The sequence below is a fragment of the Perognathus longimembris genome, chromosome 13 (genome assembly GCF_023159225.1).
Source record: "Perognathus longimembris pacificus isolate PPM17 chromosome 13, ASM2315922v1, whole genome shotgun sequence".
Taxonomy (NCBI): domain Eukaryota; kingdom Metazoa; phylum Chordata; class Mammalia; order Rodentia; family Heteromyidae; genus Perognathus; species Perognathus longimembris.
The window spans coordinates 17743837-17761529 of NC_063173.1; the positions used below are offsets into that span (position 1 = coordinate 17743837).

Below are 17693 nucleotides of genomic sequence, written 5' to 3' on the forward strand. Positions count from 1 at the left end.
ACTAGGTTTGAACTACAATTTTAAATCTTAGATATTATTCATTTAGAATGACTGAAATAATGAAAGAACATTTCATCAGGAAAAGGGATAAAATTAGAGAGGCCAGTTGGCAAATTCAACATGTAAATCTGAAAGGGCAATCATAAATGCTAATGGGAAAAATGACATTTTATTACCTTTTCAGTCTCCAAAGTTTTATTTTCAAATATGAATGAAATACAGTTTCTAACAACTTCTAGTCTCTGTGCACTGTTGAAAACTGTTGTCACTTTATCCATTATCGAAACTAACAAAATAATATAAAGAAAATACAAATACATTAAGTTTCTTTGGCAAGAAAAAGTAAAAGAGTATTACTTTAAAACTACTAACATGACCAACACTCAGTCTTTATCATCTCACTTGTCACACTGCACTGAAAGCATTCAATCTCATTATTTTGATTGTATTTTCAGGTTTGAAGTGTCAGTAGATAATTTCATAGAGTAGATTCTAATGACATCCTTAACTCTTCTGCAAGTAAATTCATATTGCAAATAAAATTTTATTAAACAAAAGTATCTACTTTACATTTTAATTGCAAACAAATTGATGTGGTAGGAACTGTGTGGGGTACAGGATCACAACCTAAATAGCTAATATCTACATGCCAGAAGATATCAACAGAAAAGTTGATAATTCTAACATATTATTGAGGGAAAAGACCATGACTAAAAGGGACTGGTGATGCAAGAAACTGTAAAAGAGAGAGAGAGAGAGAGAGAGAGAGAGAGAGAAGCAATTGTGGCTAGTGGATTGCTCTAATGGCTTGGTAATGTCACTGTGTAGTTACTTTTTATTCCTATGGATGTTCACCTTGTACATAGGGTTGGGATATCTAGTCCATTAAATAGCTAAAGTTATCTAAATAAACTGATTTAAAGAATATTAAGACATAAATCAAAGTAGTATTTATAAAGAAAAGTACATTTTCACAAAGAAGAACTACATTAATGTTATATCATTAGAACAAATAAGGTAAGTATCCATCATACTTAAACCAAAAAGAAAGAATAGTTATATTTTATGGCTGTTGTTTGGAATCTAAAGCCACAATATTTTACCTCCCTACATACCTAAAAAGAAAGACAATTATATTTCACTCATTAGCATGCTTTTTATCTTACCAATACAAATTTTGTGTTCCTCAAATAATGCTTTAAATTTTTTTATCTTGAAATAATTATAGGGTCACAAGAGCACAGCCTAGAGGGGCTCTGTGTGATCATTGCATAGCCCCTCCTAAGATGACATCTTACTAACTACAGTGCTTCAGGAAACCTATTGGGCACAATGTAATGAACTAGACTACAGCCCTAACAGATTTTAATGGCTCTCTTTAAATCATTTTTAATCATGTAACATTAATTTTCTGCATGATCATGAGAGTTAAGCTGATTATTGAAAATGACTTTTTTTTTTCTGAAATTCTCATTCTTAACTGATGGTTCTGGTACTGCTGGTACATGAAGGTCAGTGAGTGAAATAGAAATCTATGCATATGACAGGTGGAAACCTCTTATAGTCTCCAAGTATACTTATCAAAAGATCTATATCATCATATTTAGAAACTTTAAGTTTGAAGTCTTTTTAGCAATATCATAAATTTTCTTTAGCCTGAGATATTAGAGAACATGTATTTTCTTATGAGTATATTGATAATCTGGAAAATAACCTTTTACTTTAGAGAATACAATTTCATTCAAATTTCATAAGAGATCAATAAGGAGGATGTTATGACACATAAATATACATGCATCTACTAACTCAACTTTAAAGTATGAAAAAAAGATAGAACTAAAAAGGGAAACAGACAACTGTAAGTTTTAACACATCTCTTAATTTCTAGAAAAAGATAAAAATCAATAAAGAAAGGCATCCCACAAATGAGAGAGAATATATGAAAAAATCATATACCTAGTAAGAGAATTATACAGACAATATGTAAAGAATATATTTTTGCCAGGTGTTGGTGGCTTATGCTTGTAATCCTAGCTACTCAGGAGGCTGACATCTGAGGAACCTGGTTTGAAGCCAGCCATGACAGGAAAAGTCCTGGAGACTTTTATCTCCAATAAGCTAACAACAAAAACAACAGCAACAACAAAAAACATGGAAGTAGAGCTGTAGCTTAAGTGTTAGAATGCTAGCCTTGAGCAAAACAGCCCAGGGACAATGCCCAGACTCTGAGTTCAAGCCCCAGGATCCATACAAAAACAAACAAAAAAAGAATATGTTTTTATGAGTATGTTTATGAACTGAAAATTAACATTTTATATTGGAGAACAAAATTTACAAATTCTTCACATATAAAGAATTCTAGTAATCCAATAATAAATAAGGAAGTAGCACAGTTTAAAATTTGGAAAATAGGTATTCTTTAAAGAAGATATTGAATGTCCAAGGAGCATATGAAAAAGGCTAAGCATCTTTAGTGATTATGGGTATACCTGGCTTTATCCATTTCTGGTTGAATTGTTAAAGGATAGTTTCTTTGGAAAATAGTTTAGTGTTTCTTAAAACAATAATCACAGGTTACCATAAGAGTTCACAATTCTACTCCTAGGTATGTGGTACTCAAGAGAACTGAAAATTTGTTGCTCCATAGAATTACACATGAACGGTTGCAGCAGTATTATTTATAACAGTCAGAAGGAAGAACTCAAATATCTACTGTTACCTGGTGAATGGATAACAAAATGTGGCTTATATATACATATTATGTACCATATGAAAATATATTATATATAATTAAAAACCAATCATATAGTGACATGCTACCACATTGAAAAACCTTGAAAGTATTATACTAAGCTTGTCAAAAAATGCCATATGGCATATAATTCTATTTATATGAGTGTTAGAGTAGGAAAATTTATGAAGACAGAAAGTAGATTACTCGTAGTTTTGGAGGGAAATGGGCAATTATCATTATTATTATGTACAGCATTTCATATGGCTTATGAAAATATTCTCATACTGAATAGTGATAATGGTTAAATATACTATATATACTAAATTCATTGTGAATATACCAAAATCCATTGAATTGTACATTTTAAGTGGATATATTGTGGTGTGTGAACTATATCTCAGTGTTTGAAATAAAGAGGATTTTTATAGTGGTAGCAGTTAGGTACCCTTACCCTTTGTGAAACACAGTGAATGGAATAGTTTCTTAGTATTCTTAGTCATTACATGAGTTTGTTCATGTTCTGAAAGCTAATAAAATTAATAATACACACATTTCCTTTTGGAGCCCTATATAAACCTTGATAATAAACCTTGATAAAAGGTTTGCTACAAACAAACACACAACACATACCGACAGGTGGACCTGCTGGCACAACACATTTCTTTTCAACTCGTGTAGCAGGAGGGGCATTCTGATTCTTAACAAGATTTTCTTGTATCAATTCCTGAACCCGAGTTTCATTAATCTTTGGGAAAGGAAGAATATGAACTCTCAAGTGGGATCCTTCTGTTGGACGTGGAACTTTTTGGAATGCCATATGAGGGTTTGGATTTTCCTGTAACATCAGACATAGATAAAATAACTTCAAAGTTAAAAGAAAAGGGCAGACAGCCATTGGGAGAAAAATAATAGCAGGTGCCAGGCAGGACATAAGAGCTCAGAGGAAATCAGACAGATGATACATACATCTTTATTATGCTTTTCTTTTCATGTTTGAGTAGTGTAAGACAGCTAATTCACCTGTCTTCTACTTTCATGAACAGTTACTTCACTTGTGTGCTAGGTTTTCTCACTGGGTCTACTTAATTCCCCACGAACTACCTTGATATTTCAGAGCTGTCCTCAGGTATCTTTTCTATTGACACTTAGCTCTTTGGTGATCCATGGTAGTTGGATTAAAAATAACATTACCAAAGTTGTTAATAAGGCCTTTTTAATTAATATTGAAATCTGTTTACATTAGTCTTTTCCATTCTAATAAATGGTTTTATCTATTTTTTTTTACTATACTATCACATGAAAAACTTTCAAGTGTGTGTGTGTACACGCGGGTGCATGCATGTATGTAGACACCCCTCCTGGGGTTTGAATTAGGGCCTGGGAATTCTCTCTGAGCTTTTTTGCTCAAGACTAGCATTCCACCACTTAAGCCATAGTTCCACTTCTAGCTTCTTGGTGATTAACTGGAGATAAAGAGTCTCACTAAATTTCCTGCCTGGGATGGCTATGAACTGTGATCCTCAGATCTGAGCCTCTTAGTAGCTATGATTAAAGGTGTGAGCTACCAGCTCCTATTAATATTAGAGTTTGAACTCAGGATAAGTACTCTACCATTTGAACCCTTCTGTTCATATATATGTTTTGAGAAAGGGTCCTGCTAACCATGTCAATGCTGGACTTCAATATGCCTACCTCCTCCTCCCAAGTAGCTAGGATTACAGTTGTGTGACACTACAGTTGGCTAGGTGTAAGTTACCTTTAATCACTTTAACTAAAACCCAGTTATCCATTCTGCAAACCTTGTGGATTTTTTTGGTCAGTCATAGGGCTTGAACTCGTGGCCTGGGTGCTGCATCTGAGCTCCTTTGCTCACAGCTAGCACTCTACCACTTTGAGACATGGTGACAATTCCACTGTTTGAATTTCATCTATAGAATATGTTATAACCTAATCATTTTTCATCAACAAAGTTCAGGTTATCTATAGTTGTAGAGAAGTTCTACACTAAAATGCAGTTTATAAATTAAATGTGCAAAATTATGATCAGTTCTTTTTAAAAGATGCAGAAAAGACTCATGTCCTAAAACCTAGTAGTACTGGGTTTTCCGGATGCTGTGTTTGTGCACTGCTGCCCTCTAATGGGCAGCATGATAAATGTAAAGGGTATACTTAAAATGAACATGGCAACAACTCTATTCAAACCCATCAAGAGGAACTGCCCCCCAAAGCCTAGCATTATCTTTACAAATTTTTAATTTGGACTATGATTTCAAGAAGTACTTCTGAAGGGTTATTACTTAAAAATACAACCCTTTACATAGGCAAACAATAATTCACTATGATTACTTACAAGTGTCATTTGTGTGCATGCATGTGTGCATGTATGTGCATGCATGTGTGTGTGCAGTACTGGGGCTTGAATTCAAGGTCCAAAGCTCTTGCTTAGCTTTTTGTTCAATGCTAGTAGTGCTGTATAATTTGACCCATCTGGCATACTGCTGGTTAACTAGAGACAGTGTTATGGACTTCCTGCTCAAACTGGCTGGCTTTGAATGATGATGATTTTCAGATCTCAAGCCTCCTAGGTAGCTAGGATCATGGGATTGAGCCATAAGCAACCAGCTAAGTGACACTTTTTAAAGAAATGGATTTTACATCTACTTTAATAATGTATATAAATAATTACTATTCATTTTATTGTACTTTTCATTCCTATATTGGTTTAGTGTAAGCTACATATTATAGAATTTCAGTTCTAAAATAGTAAGAATTTTTTTTATTATTTTGTCTTCCACTAAAGTGGCATGGCATAGTTTCTTTCATACACTGGACACTCATTTAGTAGACATAAATTTTTGTTAAGATCTCACCTCAATTCACTTTATAGATTTGCAGTTCTGTAAAAGATCAAGAATAAACATCTAGTAATAAAAAGAATCAGTCCTAGGCTAGGACTGAAGGCATGGCTCAGCAGCAGAGTGCTTGCCTAGCTGTTTAAAACTCAGTAACTGGGCTGGGGATATAGCCTAGTGGCAAGAGTGCCTGCCTCGGATACACGAGGCCCTAGGTTCGATTCCCCAGCACCACATATACAGAAAACGGCCAGAAGCGGCGCTGTGGCTCAAGTGGCAGAGTGCTATAGCCTTGAGCAAAAAAAAAGAAGCCAGGGACAGTGCTCAGGCCCTGAGTCCAAGGCCCACGACTGGCCAAAAAACAAACAAACAAACAAAAAAAAACTCAGTAACCTTCCCTGCCAAACACAATGATAGTCAGTTCCATTTGATTGAGCTAATTGAACTAATGCTCGTTTGCATTTTTTCTCTAAAATGCATCAATAAATCATTCAATGTAAGGAAAACTAAACTACAAACTAAACAAAAAACCTACTTTCTAAAACCAGGAATTGCTGGCTGACATAGCTACTCAGGAGCTTGAGACCTGGAAGACCATGCTTCTAAACCAGAAGGGGCAGAGAAGTCCTTAAGGCTCTAATTCTAATTAACCAGCATAATCTAGACTGAAGGCATGGCTCAAGTTGTAGAGTGCCAGCCATGAGCAAGTAAGCTTGGAGAGAATATAAGATTCTGAGTGCAAGCCATGGTACTGACAAAATAAACAGAGACAAGAAACAAATTACCTTCTAATCTTTAGCTTCCTTAATACTAACCCTGTAATCCTAGCTACTCAGGACGCTGAGATCTGAGGATTGAGGTTCAAAGTCAGCCTGGGCAGGGCAGTCCATGAGACTCTTATCTCCAATTAACTGCCAGCAAACTGGAAGCAGCACTGTGGTTCAAGTGGTAGAGTGCTAGATTTGAGCTAAAGAGCTCAGAGGCAGCACCCAGGCCCAGAGTTCAAACCCCACGGCTGACAAAAAAAAAAAAGAAACGTTTATAAGGCTGTGTGTTTTTACTCATGCCTATGATACTAGCTACTCTGGAGATTGAAAGGGAAAGGTCATGGTTAAAGGTCAGCTTTGGCAGAAAAGTTAATAAAATCTTAGCTAAAAATAATAAGCAGAGGGAAGAGATAACAAATTCTACAAGAAATGTACCCACTGCCTTACATATGAAACTGTAACCCCTCTGTATATCACTTTGTAATTACTAAAGTAATTATTCAAAAAATCAGCAAAAAGCAGGGCTGGAAGTATAGCTCAAATGGTATAGTGTTTGCCTTGCATGCTTGAGACTTTAGTTTAAACCTCAGTATCACAAAAACAAAACAAGAGATTATTATAAAAAATATAATGGAAAGTATATACTATTATATAAAGTATAAAGGAAACATAATTTTTTTTTTAAACTGGAAATGAGATATGCTGAGTGACATTAGGAATTAAATAAAACATTCTTGAATTTAGAATCTGGATTCCATCACTTAGTAGCTATATAATGCTCATCATATCCCCCAAAAATGGGAATAATGAAACCTATCTTACATGGTTGTTTGAAGGACTAGAAATGATGCAAATAAAATATGGCACATTGTACTAACCAATCAATGTTAATTATTATAACAGATGAGAAATTTTTTATGAGACCATGACGATTTTCTTTCAGCATTTTACTGTCTGTTCAAAACAATGTAATCAAATGAGGTTTATGGTTTGGCAGTCAGTCATTCCCCAGACTGAAGGAGAGCACACTGCTCACTGCTGTCTTGAAATATTTCTGTCCTCAAATGAATCTAATCTTCATGTTTTAAAAATGAGTTCCAAATAAAAAATCACAATGAGCTGGGCACTGGTGACTCATTCCTGTAATCCTAGCTGCTCAGGAGGCTGAGATTTGAGGATGGTGGTTTGAAGACAAGCCCAGTAATAAAGTCTGTGAGACTCTTTCTCCAATTAACCACCAGGAAACTGGAAGTGAAGCTTTGGCTTAAAGTGGTAGCCTTGAGCAAAAAAACTCAGGGACGGTGCCCAAGTCCTGAGTTTAAGCCCCATGACCAACCTTCTCATCCCCACCCCCCAAAAAAATCACAATGAGGCCAAATGATAAATGGAAAAAAATATGACTAAGATTTTCCTAACACAGTGATTGATATTACATGAAAAATGATCTATTTTGACATAGCACCAACTTAAATATCTAGTTTATACTTCAGAGTAAAATGACTATCACTAGAAAGAAGTTCTCTGGTTTTACAGATGAAACATTCTGTTAACACTTTCTTTTTGGTGCTGGTACTGGGGCTTGAACTTAGGGTCTGGGTGCTGTCCTTGAGCTTTCCTGAGCTCAAGGTTAACACCCTGCCACTTAAGTTACAGCTCCACTTCCAGCTTTTTGATGGTTAATTGGAGATAAGAGTCTCAGGAACTTTCCTGCCCATGCTTGAAAAGAACCTTGATCAATAGATCTCAGCCTCCTGAGAAGCTAAGATTATAGCTGTGGGCCGCCAGTGCTCTATTAATATTTTTTAATATTAATGACTGTCGAAATATACTTACTTACATTTTTGAATAGTTGCTCAGCAAGTTCTCTGATATGCTTTATCATCTTCAATGGATTATTTTCTTCAGCTTTAATCCTTTCTACTTCAAAAGCTACCAACTTGGAAAAATGTATCAAAAGGCAAAACATCAATACAAAATATGTTGAATTTAACTGATAATTTCATGCAATTTGCAAATCAAAAGACCATCCAAAATATGTATTATTTTAAAACACAAAGAATTAAGTACTGGGGCCACTTCTATTTTGGTTACGGGGGTCTATCAAGTCCTTGAATTACACTGTTTCTCAGGAATAGTTAATATTTGGAGCTCAGAGGAACCTTGTCATTCTGCAGGTTTCATTCTGTGAATTCTCTTACATTGAAAAATTAAAAGTCTCTAAATATTTGACTCAGTACATGAGCCAAATGTTATTTTATATTGCATTGCTCAGATTCCAGTTCTGGTCTGTGAACAGTGTGAACTGGGAAAGTCACTAAAAACTCCTGGACTTTAGTTTCCTTGTAGCAAAATAAGACAAAAAAAGATAATGTTCAGGCACCTTCTAGTTCTTAAATTACATATTCTACTCCATCTACCTATCAACTAATCTAATGAGAAAACTGTGTGAGTGTGTATAGTTAAAGTAGAGAAAAAAAGAACTGATAGGAAAAGAACTGTGGGAAGATTAAAAAAAGAAAGAATAGAGATTCTTCCTTCTAGGAACTAACAGATTTATTGGAGCAGATAGCTATATAAAACTATGGCCAGTATTCAGAAAGACTGACAAAGGCATTTTTTTTCTTCATTCTAAGATGCCTAAGACAATGCACAATGAAAGTTGCTCAAAGCTCCATAAAACACCATGTGGGCTTCCCTAACTCAAAGGGAAACAGAGATCTCTTTCTAGGAGCAAATGTTATTCTCCTACTAAAGCATATTACCATGTAAATGTCCAAAGAGGGTTACATGAGAAATCATTTGTCAATTGCCTTGTTTGTTCTAGGCCTTTGGGTTGACATATACATACGCTTAATGGGCTATCAGGTATGCAAAGCATCAAAAGTCATTACTGCAAGCAGAACAGAGAATTGGATAGACACTGACAAGAAATACAATAGGAATTTTAGAGATATAAAATCAAGCTTAATGCAGTCTAGGAATCCGTAGAGGGTAAACTACCCTGGCAAACAGTGAAAGAGGTGGTGAGGAGGAGTTGAGTATGGAAAGCAGAGATTCATGGTTGGCTGAAAGTCAAAAGGTAGGCACCCCAGAAAAGGGAAGGACCTACAAAAATTAAGGTAAAGCAACTTTTCTGCAAATAATATGACTTTTTTAGTTGTAATAAATCTGCCAGAAGTAGCTTGTAAGGAAAATCTGGACAGAAAAGAAAGAGGGTATATAATGTTATTATTAAAAGTTTTGGAGAAACATATATATAAAAAAAGGATACAGATAAAGAAACCACTGACAATAAATCAAAGGAAAGAAAGAAAAAAAGAAATAACTGCAAACAGTACATTATAAAAACTCATTTCCACTTCTTGGAGTTCATTTCATTTGAATATAAAGTTTATCTGATTTGAGGAAGGGAAGGGGAATTACAGAAACAGTGGGACAAAGAGTGAACCAATTAAACAGTGATATTCACTAGACACTGTTGGAAATGAACTTTAAAACTTGCAGGTTTGGGGGGCAGAGGGAGGTAGGAAAAAAATGAGAGGGCATAACACTGTTCAAAAAGTACTGTACTCATTACCTTGCTTAGGTAACTATAACCTGTCTGTACATCACCTTTACAATAAAATTTAAATTTAAAAATAAAAACTAAAAGTTTCAGAGAATAATACCAAGTAATAAGTGAAAGCCAGAAAAGGACCTTGCCAAGAATCTTAATTTAACTTAGTAAGGCATTACTATGAGTTACTTAATTAGGGAAATAAAGGTTGATATAAATGTTAGTTAAAAAATGGCCAATCAGGGCTGGGGATTTGGCCTAGTGGTAGAGTGCTTGCCTCGTATACATGAGGCCCTGGGTTCAATTCCCCAGCACCACATATATAGAAAATGGCCAGAAGTGGGGCTGTGGCTCAAGTGGCAGAGTGCTAGCCTTGAGCAAAATGAAGTCAGGGACAGTGCTCAGGCCCTGAGTCCAAGCCCCAGGACTGGCAAAATAAAGAAACAAACAAACAAACAAAAAATGGCCAATCATATGAAATGTTATCAACAAAGAATCAATGTCTAATAAATCAAATCACCTAGCTGGGTGCCAGTCGCTTATGACTGTACTCCTAACTTCTCAGCTGGCTGAGATCTGAGGATTGTGGTTCAAAGCCAGCCCTGGCAGGAAAGTCCATGAGACTCTCATCTCAAATAGATTACTTAAAAAAGCCACAGTGGCACTGTGGCTCAAGTGGTAGAGCACTAGCCTTGAGCAAAGGAAGCTCAGGGACAGTGCCCAGGCCCAGAGTTCAAGACCCAGGACTGGCAAAACAAACAAAAAAGAAAACTTGTTCACCTCAATCTCAAATATTCATACATTTTATGTTATTAACTAAAACATTTGGTACAGATCTTCATAATCAGAACTAAAATACATACCTCTTCTTTAATTCTTGCCTATAGAGTATTCTTATCTATGAGTACTTAACTTTGTGTGTATGTATGTGTGCACCATTTCTGGGGTAGGGCCAGGGTGCCGTCACTGAGCTTTTATGTTCAATGCTAGTGGTTTATCACTTGAGCCACAGCTCTACTTCTGAATTTTTGGTTAATTGGGATAAGAATCTCATGTACTTTCCTGCCTATGCTAAGCTTTGACCCTTGATCTTCAGATCTCAGTTTCCTGAGTGTGTATGTGTGTGTGTGTGTGTGCTGGTGTGTGTGTGTGTGTTGGTGTGAGTATGCTCGTGTGTGTCCTGGGACTTGAAGGCCTGCACACTGTCCCTGAGCTTCTTTTGCTCTACCACTTAAGCCAAAGCACCATTTCTGTCTTTTTTGGTGGTTAATTGGAGATAAGAATCTCACAGACTTTCTTGCCCAGGCTGGCTTTGAACAGCAATCATTAGATCTCAGCTTCCTGAGAAGCTAGCATTATAGGTGTGAGCCACTGGCAACTAGCTTATCTATTCTTTTTTTTGGCCAGTCCTGGGCCTTAGACTCAGGGCCTGAGCACTGTCCCTGGCTTCTTTTTTGCTCAAGGCTAGCTAGCACTCTGCCACTTGAGCCACAGTGACACTTCTGGCCATTTTCTATATATGTGGTGTTGAGGAATTGAACCCAGGGCTTACATGTACAGAGGGAAGCACTCTTGCCACTAGGCCATATTCCCAGCCCCTTAACTATTCTTTTAAGGAAGAAAAAAATTCTCTTTAAATCAAGAATATTTAAGACTTTAATTCCTATCTTCTCAACATAAAATGAAACCACCAATAACAAACTAGGACCACTAATGTATTGTCCTTTGTCTCAGGTGCCAGGAGTATTTTTCTTCTACTGACTTCAAGAAACTTTTAGAGGGGCTGGGAATATGGCCTAGTGGCAAGAGTGCTGCCTTGTATATATGAAGCCCTGGGTTTGATTCCCAAGCACCACACATATAGAAAATGGCCAGAAGTGGCACTGTGGCTCAAGTGGTAGAGTGTTATCCTTGAACAAAAAGAAGCCAGGGACAGTGTTCAGGCCCTGAGTCCAAGGCCCAGGACTAGCAAAACATAAAAAATAAAAAAAAAAAGAAAGTAACTTTTAGATTTACTGGTTCCAATACAATGCTCTTTTACAAATGGGAATCATATTCATTGTCTGTCCTCCAAAATGCAGTTATGAATGTAGACTTAAATGATGGAAAGACATGAAAAAGAAAGAGAAAGCATAATAAATCTAAGACAGTATTCTTACTGTGAACTATATGTGTCCTATTTCTTTCTTTATAAGACCAATTATTCTGAGGAAAGCAATCTCATTTCCATATATTTAATACCTTCTTAGAGAGCTAGACAAATATTTAGGAATGCTTAAAGTACAGTTCAACGACACTAATGAGCTAAATGTAGCAGAAATTTGGAATCACCCATATATACATGAAAATTACACTTTTCTAATGATAGCATTTTGACAAAGGGAATCACTGTACAACTGCTTTAAAAAGAGCTTTGTTTATATAACCACGGTCAAATTTTCAAAAAGACTTAATAAACTATTAAAATTCAATTGTTCAAATTTTTATGTACTTCTAAGACATCTTGTATTTTTCTAGTTTTCTAATCCATGCTATAAATATCAAGATTTAATAAGCAAAATAAGTATCTGGATTATTTCATGCTTAATTTATGCTTGTGACTTTGACTAAAATAATGCTCTTCTATTTTTAATTATTAGTATAATAATTATGTTTATAAATAATGTATTCATTTAATAAGAACTATACCTCATCAAAGAGATCACAAGATCTATAGGGAGGACCTCTTTCTGAAACAAAACCTGCAAATGCCATTCCATTGAGTACTTTAGTGAGAAAATCATTCTCAACCAAACCGCGCTGCCCCAAGAAAGCTGTCTGTAAAAAAAGAAAATAGGAAATGATCATTTATCACATGGCAACAGACAAGTGGTTAAAATAAAAATAGAACAGAAAGATTGCAGACTGTATAAATGCTTTCATGCATAATTATGCATTGTTATCAAACACATTTTTCTCCAAAGGAGGTTTTTGTATAATATCTGAAACATTTAATGTATTTCAAAGAATAAAAATAAATGTTTAATAACAAAAGAAAAATGAAAAAAATAAACCCTTAAAAAATCTAAAGTTAACAAACTCTGAAGGCAATTGTTATCAATTCCATAGTATTATTAAAGTTACCATATACCACACAAAGCAGAGATTTATAATAATCACATTTGATAAATTAAGGTCACTATACACAGCTAGAAAAAACAATTAAGTAGTTTCATTAAGCTAAAACCTACTTTTTGCACAGATATAACATGGTACTGTATCTTACTTTGTGAAAATGTATTACTGGCTCTGCATGAATTCTTATAAGTTGTAGACATGATCTATATCCTTGGAAAAGTTGTGCAAATAACCTAAGGAAAACTGCTCGTACTTCTTTATCCTAAAATTATAAAAGGAAATACATTAAGCAATTTAATTTTTTATAAACAACTGAAATGTCATCAAGTCAAAAAGAAAAAGGTGAAAGTCTATCTGTGCTTCCTAGTTCTGATGTCATTTGTGGCAGTCCTTAGTGAGTGGTAACCTATTCTATTCTATCATAGGATGACTTAAGCTGCTAAACAGTTCTTTCTACTGAGCCACATAAAACTTGCCTCTAGAGCATCCTATTTTCCTTTAAAATAAAAACGGTATAGTCTCATTTTCTTAACATGTTAAAAAGAACATATATTCTAAGGCCTTTTTTTACACATCTGCCAAAAAATCAGTTACGAATATGTAACTGATATGTAACTATTCTCAAAAGATAATATTTTAAAGGCTTATAAAATTCTTCCCAAGTCTATCCAGCTTTTATAAGAACTGATTCCATTTTAATTAGGAATGATGCAAAAATGTTTTGATACTCCTTATTTTAACAGAATCACAGTTTTAAAACAGTTAAGGAGGCTAGGGTTTGGCTCAAATGTGTTGGAAATGCCTAGCAAGCACACAACAAACTCTTAGTTCAAACCCCAATATCTTCCCACACAAAACTGTCAAGGAAACTCAGATTTATTTAGTTAACTCCATCCTTAATTGATAAGGAAATGACAAGAATGCTTAGGATGCTTTTCAAAGGTATCCAGCTCTGTCTTTTGCGGGCCACAAAGTTTACACTTATGAAATTCATTGAGCAAAAATTTTTAAAAGTCTTTTATAATTTCTGACTGAAACTTTTAAAATTTATTCACTCCTCAAACTTGATTTTCTAATATTATCAGTGTACACTATATGCAGTTTTATATGTTTCCCTCTTCAAAAAAAAAAAAAATGCTGGGCTGGGAATGTGGTGGTAGAGTGCTTGCCTAGCATGCAGAAAGCCCTGGGTTGGATTCCTCAGCACCACATAAACAGAAAATGCTGGAAGTGGCGCTGTGGCTCAAAAGGCAGAGTGCTACCCTTGGGCAAAAAGAAGCCAGAGACAGTGCTCAGACCCTGAGGTCAAGCTCCAGGACTGGCCACCCCCCAAAAAACTAACAGAGTGGGTCAGTAGTGGATCACTGGCCTAGTATAAACAATGGTCTGGATTTGATCCTAAGCACTACAAATAACAATAACCAAAAAACAGGACGAGTACTACAACAAAAATACCCAAACTCTTGACTATTTTTATTTGATGTGTGGAAGTTTTCCAAGCTATAATACAATACACACATTCTTGTCTCCTCAGGCAACATCATAGCCCCACTCTTTTGACCAATGTACTGTCCTATGATAACTTGTGCAGTACACAAGGATAGTCAGTGGCAACTGACTTTTAACTTTGAATTTGCATCACTTTTCACTATACTTCCCATTTAAATCTATTAGGCTTCTTTAGCAACCCTACAAATAAAAACATAGCTTTCTTTAAAACTACTAAATATAAAAATTAAGTTGCTTACCAGCATTTTTGAATGGGATAAAGCTGTTCGAGGAGGAGGAAAAGCATGATCTGCTACTTCCAAATCTGGGTGTAAAATCTAAAGCAAATAAATTTTGTTAAGCAAGATATGTTAACAATAAAACCTATTCTTTAATCTTCTCTGGCAATACACCCTGCACTGTAGTTACATTAATTATGTTATTTTACCTCCATGAGGATGCTCTGTCTGTACTACAGTGATATCTAAGGCAAAATATTTAGTGGGAAAAATATTCTAGAGAACTCTACACAGTATCAACTCATTTTGAAAAACCCCCACAAATAAATATATGTGTTTATACAGATTTACATATATACGAGAATAAAAAGTTCTTATAGAACATACACAAAACTATTTTATAACAGTCACAACTAGAAAGGGAATGGTCTGGGCAGAACTATAAATCTATGATGTTTTGTGTTTTTTTTTTAAGTTAAAATGCTGAGGAGAAAGGGAATAAGCTAGTGTTTGATTTTTAATTCTGGTTATCTTAGTTTCACACTTAAGTCAGTAATATATATTATTATTATTATTTTTAAAAAGTATACCAAAGAAAGAGCTGCTTGAGTCTGATGAAGAAGTGGTTCCGGGAGAGAAGAGAGGTGAATACATTCGGGAATTTTAATAGTGCCTCCATCCAAATCTGCTATGATTACATCTAACTGCAAGAGATTAAAAAATTAACTTATAATTAGTAAAACTGATTTATTACTTAGCAAATTCACTTGGCTTTGACTGATTCAAAATGAGAAGAATCATTTGTAGAAGAGATTCTTGGCTCTTTACAGAAATAAAAGTTCTTGGCTCATTACTAATTTCCTAGTTATCCTACATTTCTGAGTTTCCTTTGGAATTATATGATGCATGTGACTGTTTCAACAGCAATGGAACCCAAAAAGTGGTCCGTGCAATCCAGCTCTCCAAGCTAGAAGGTATTATTATTAAGGCTCTTTTATGCTCTCAGAATGGAAGTAACCTAGCCTTAAGCATTCAGTTATGACAATGCCTGAGAGGATTCTGGTAGAAACTTAAGGAGAAAGAAAGGTTGGTTATTCAATGAGTTTGTAGAACTTGTTAAGCATAATGGAACATTCTATGCATTGTTCCAAGTGAACCATTTACTGAATTTGGATGCTATCTTATAGTATCTTATCTCATATAATAAACACTTATTCCAAAAATAACAAGCAAAGCAATATACATCAAAAGGGTATTAATGAAAAAAATAATTTTATCCCTTACCAGCTTATATTTAAAAATAACTTACATAAGATGTAAGAGAAACTCGCTGAGACCTGTGAAGCTATTACACTGATATGATTACAGTTTATTCTAATTTAATCATTAAAATGTTAAGAAATTTACACTTGGCAAAATTTGGTCTGTCCCATCTTCAAGTGTGATTATAAAATTTAGCAGTAACAAAACTATCCACAAATTGTATCAGTATGCTTCTTACTAGTGCTAATTATGCTATATTAATATTTATTAATTTATATATTTTATTTGGGAAAATAAACTAGGTATCAACATATAAAGTTAGGAAAACGAATCATATACAAATGAGGGTCCTGTTTGTAATGCTGAGTAACCCTTTTGTTAATTTAAATGACACTTTTGTTTTGATTACTGTAATCATTGAGTAATTACTAACAGAACTGGTGCTGGCATTTCAAATTAAAATAGAAATAGAACGAGAAAGTATCAGGAATCTGTTCTTCACGTGGTATAGTCCTCATCTCACATAAGGAAATTTATTCTATTACTAGGCAGCTCTGTAGCTGGCAATGCTTTCTCTATATCTATATCTACTATCCCCACTGATTCTCTTTCAGAGACCTTATTATGGCTGCAAAAGGAGAAATAAATAAAGGGAGGGAAAATAGAAGACGGGGGAGAGAGAAAAAGAGAAAGAAATAAAGACAGAAAATAATCTTTTCTTCCTCTCTATGACAGCCACTTAAACATATATCCTTGGCTATCAAACAGTATTAGAGTATTGAGAAAAATATCTCTAAAGTATTATAAAATATAGTTTATAATCCCTTGATAGACTTGAAGCACTTTACAATTACTTACATATTTATTTATATTTGAATTCTGGTCTTTGTGGTTGCTAGGCAGGCAACTATACCTCGAGCTATGCCTCAACTCCTTTCTGCTTTAGTTATTTTTCAGGTAGGGGTTAGCCTCAGACATTGATTTTTACTATGGCCTCCTGTGGAACTGGCACACATCACCATGTCTGGCTTACTAATTGAAATGAAGTCTTGCTAATTTTTTGTCCATACTGGCCTTGAAATGCAATAGGTCTGGATCCATACCTCCTAAGCAGCTGGGATTTTTAGGCATAAGCCACCATACCAAGGCTGAAGTACTTCATTTTATTACAAGCTCCTCTTACAAAGAGTAATCTCTAAAATTAAACACATTATTCTACAACCTAACTTTTCCTTCTTCAGTATTTCTTACCTTAAAAAAAAAAATTTCTGTTTGGAATTAACAGTATAAAACTTAGTAGGGGTTCATACTGAGTTTGTTGTGTTCCACTAAAACTAAATTCTCTTGTTAGCTTTCATTCACTCAGGATTAACACGAGTCTCACATTAAAATATGAATGAAATACTTATTCAAGGAAACATACTAATGGACTATTAATTAATGAATCATTTACCCTCTTTTCTTATGAATGGGATAAGAAATGTAGAAAGATAAATCTACCCAAAAAAGAGTAATTAAAAATATTAAGTCAGATGCTTGTGGCTCACGCCTGTAATCCTAGCTACTCAGGAAGCTGAGATCTGAGGATCACAGTTCAAAGCCAGCCCGGGCAGGAAAATCCATGAGACTCTTCTCTCCAGTTAACCACCAGATGACCAGAAGTGGTGCTGTGGCTCA

General features: G+C 34.9%; 1 protein-coding gene across 2 annotated transcripts in view; it reads right to left on the minus strand.

The window, feature by feature from the left end:
* Sbf2 (SET binding factor 2) overlaps positions 1-17693 on the minus strand; it is a 263756-nt gene that overhangs the window by 113434 nt on the left and 132629 nt on the right. For both annotated transcript variants that reach the window (XM_048359587.1, XM_048359588.1), the window contains exons 9-15: positions 15344-15457; positions 14775-14852; positions 13175-13288; positions 12598-12726; positions 8191-8289; positions 3365-3569; positions 177-286 (exon numbers count right to left, since the gene is read on the minus strand). In XM_048359587.1, the coding sequence (XP_048215544.1) occupies positions 177-286; positions 3365-3569; positions 8191-8289; positions 12598-12726; positions 13175-13288; positions 14775-14852; positions 15344-15457 (849 nt within the window). The remainder of the gene's footprint in view (positions 1-176; positions 287-3364; positions 3570-8190; positions 8290-12597; positions 12727-13174; positions 13289-14774; positions 14853-15343; positions 15458-17693) is intronic.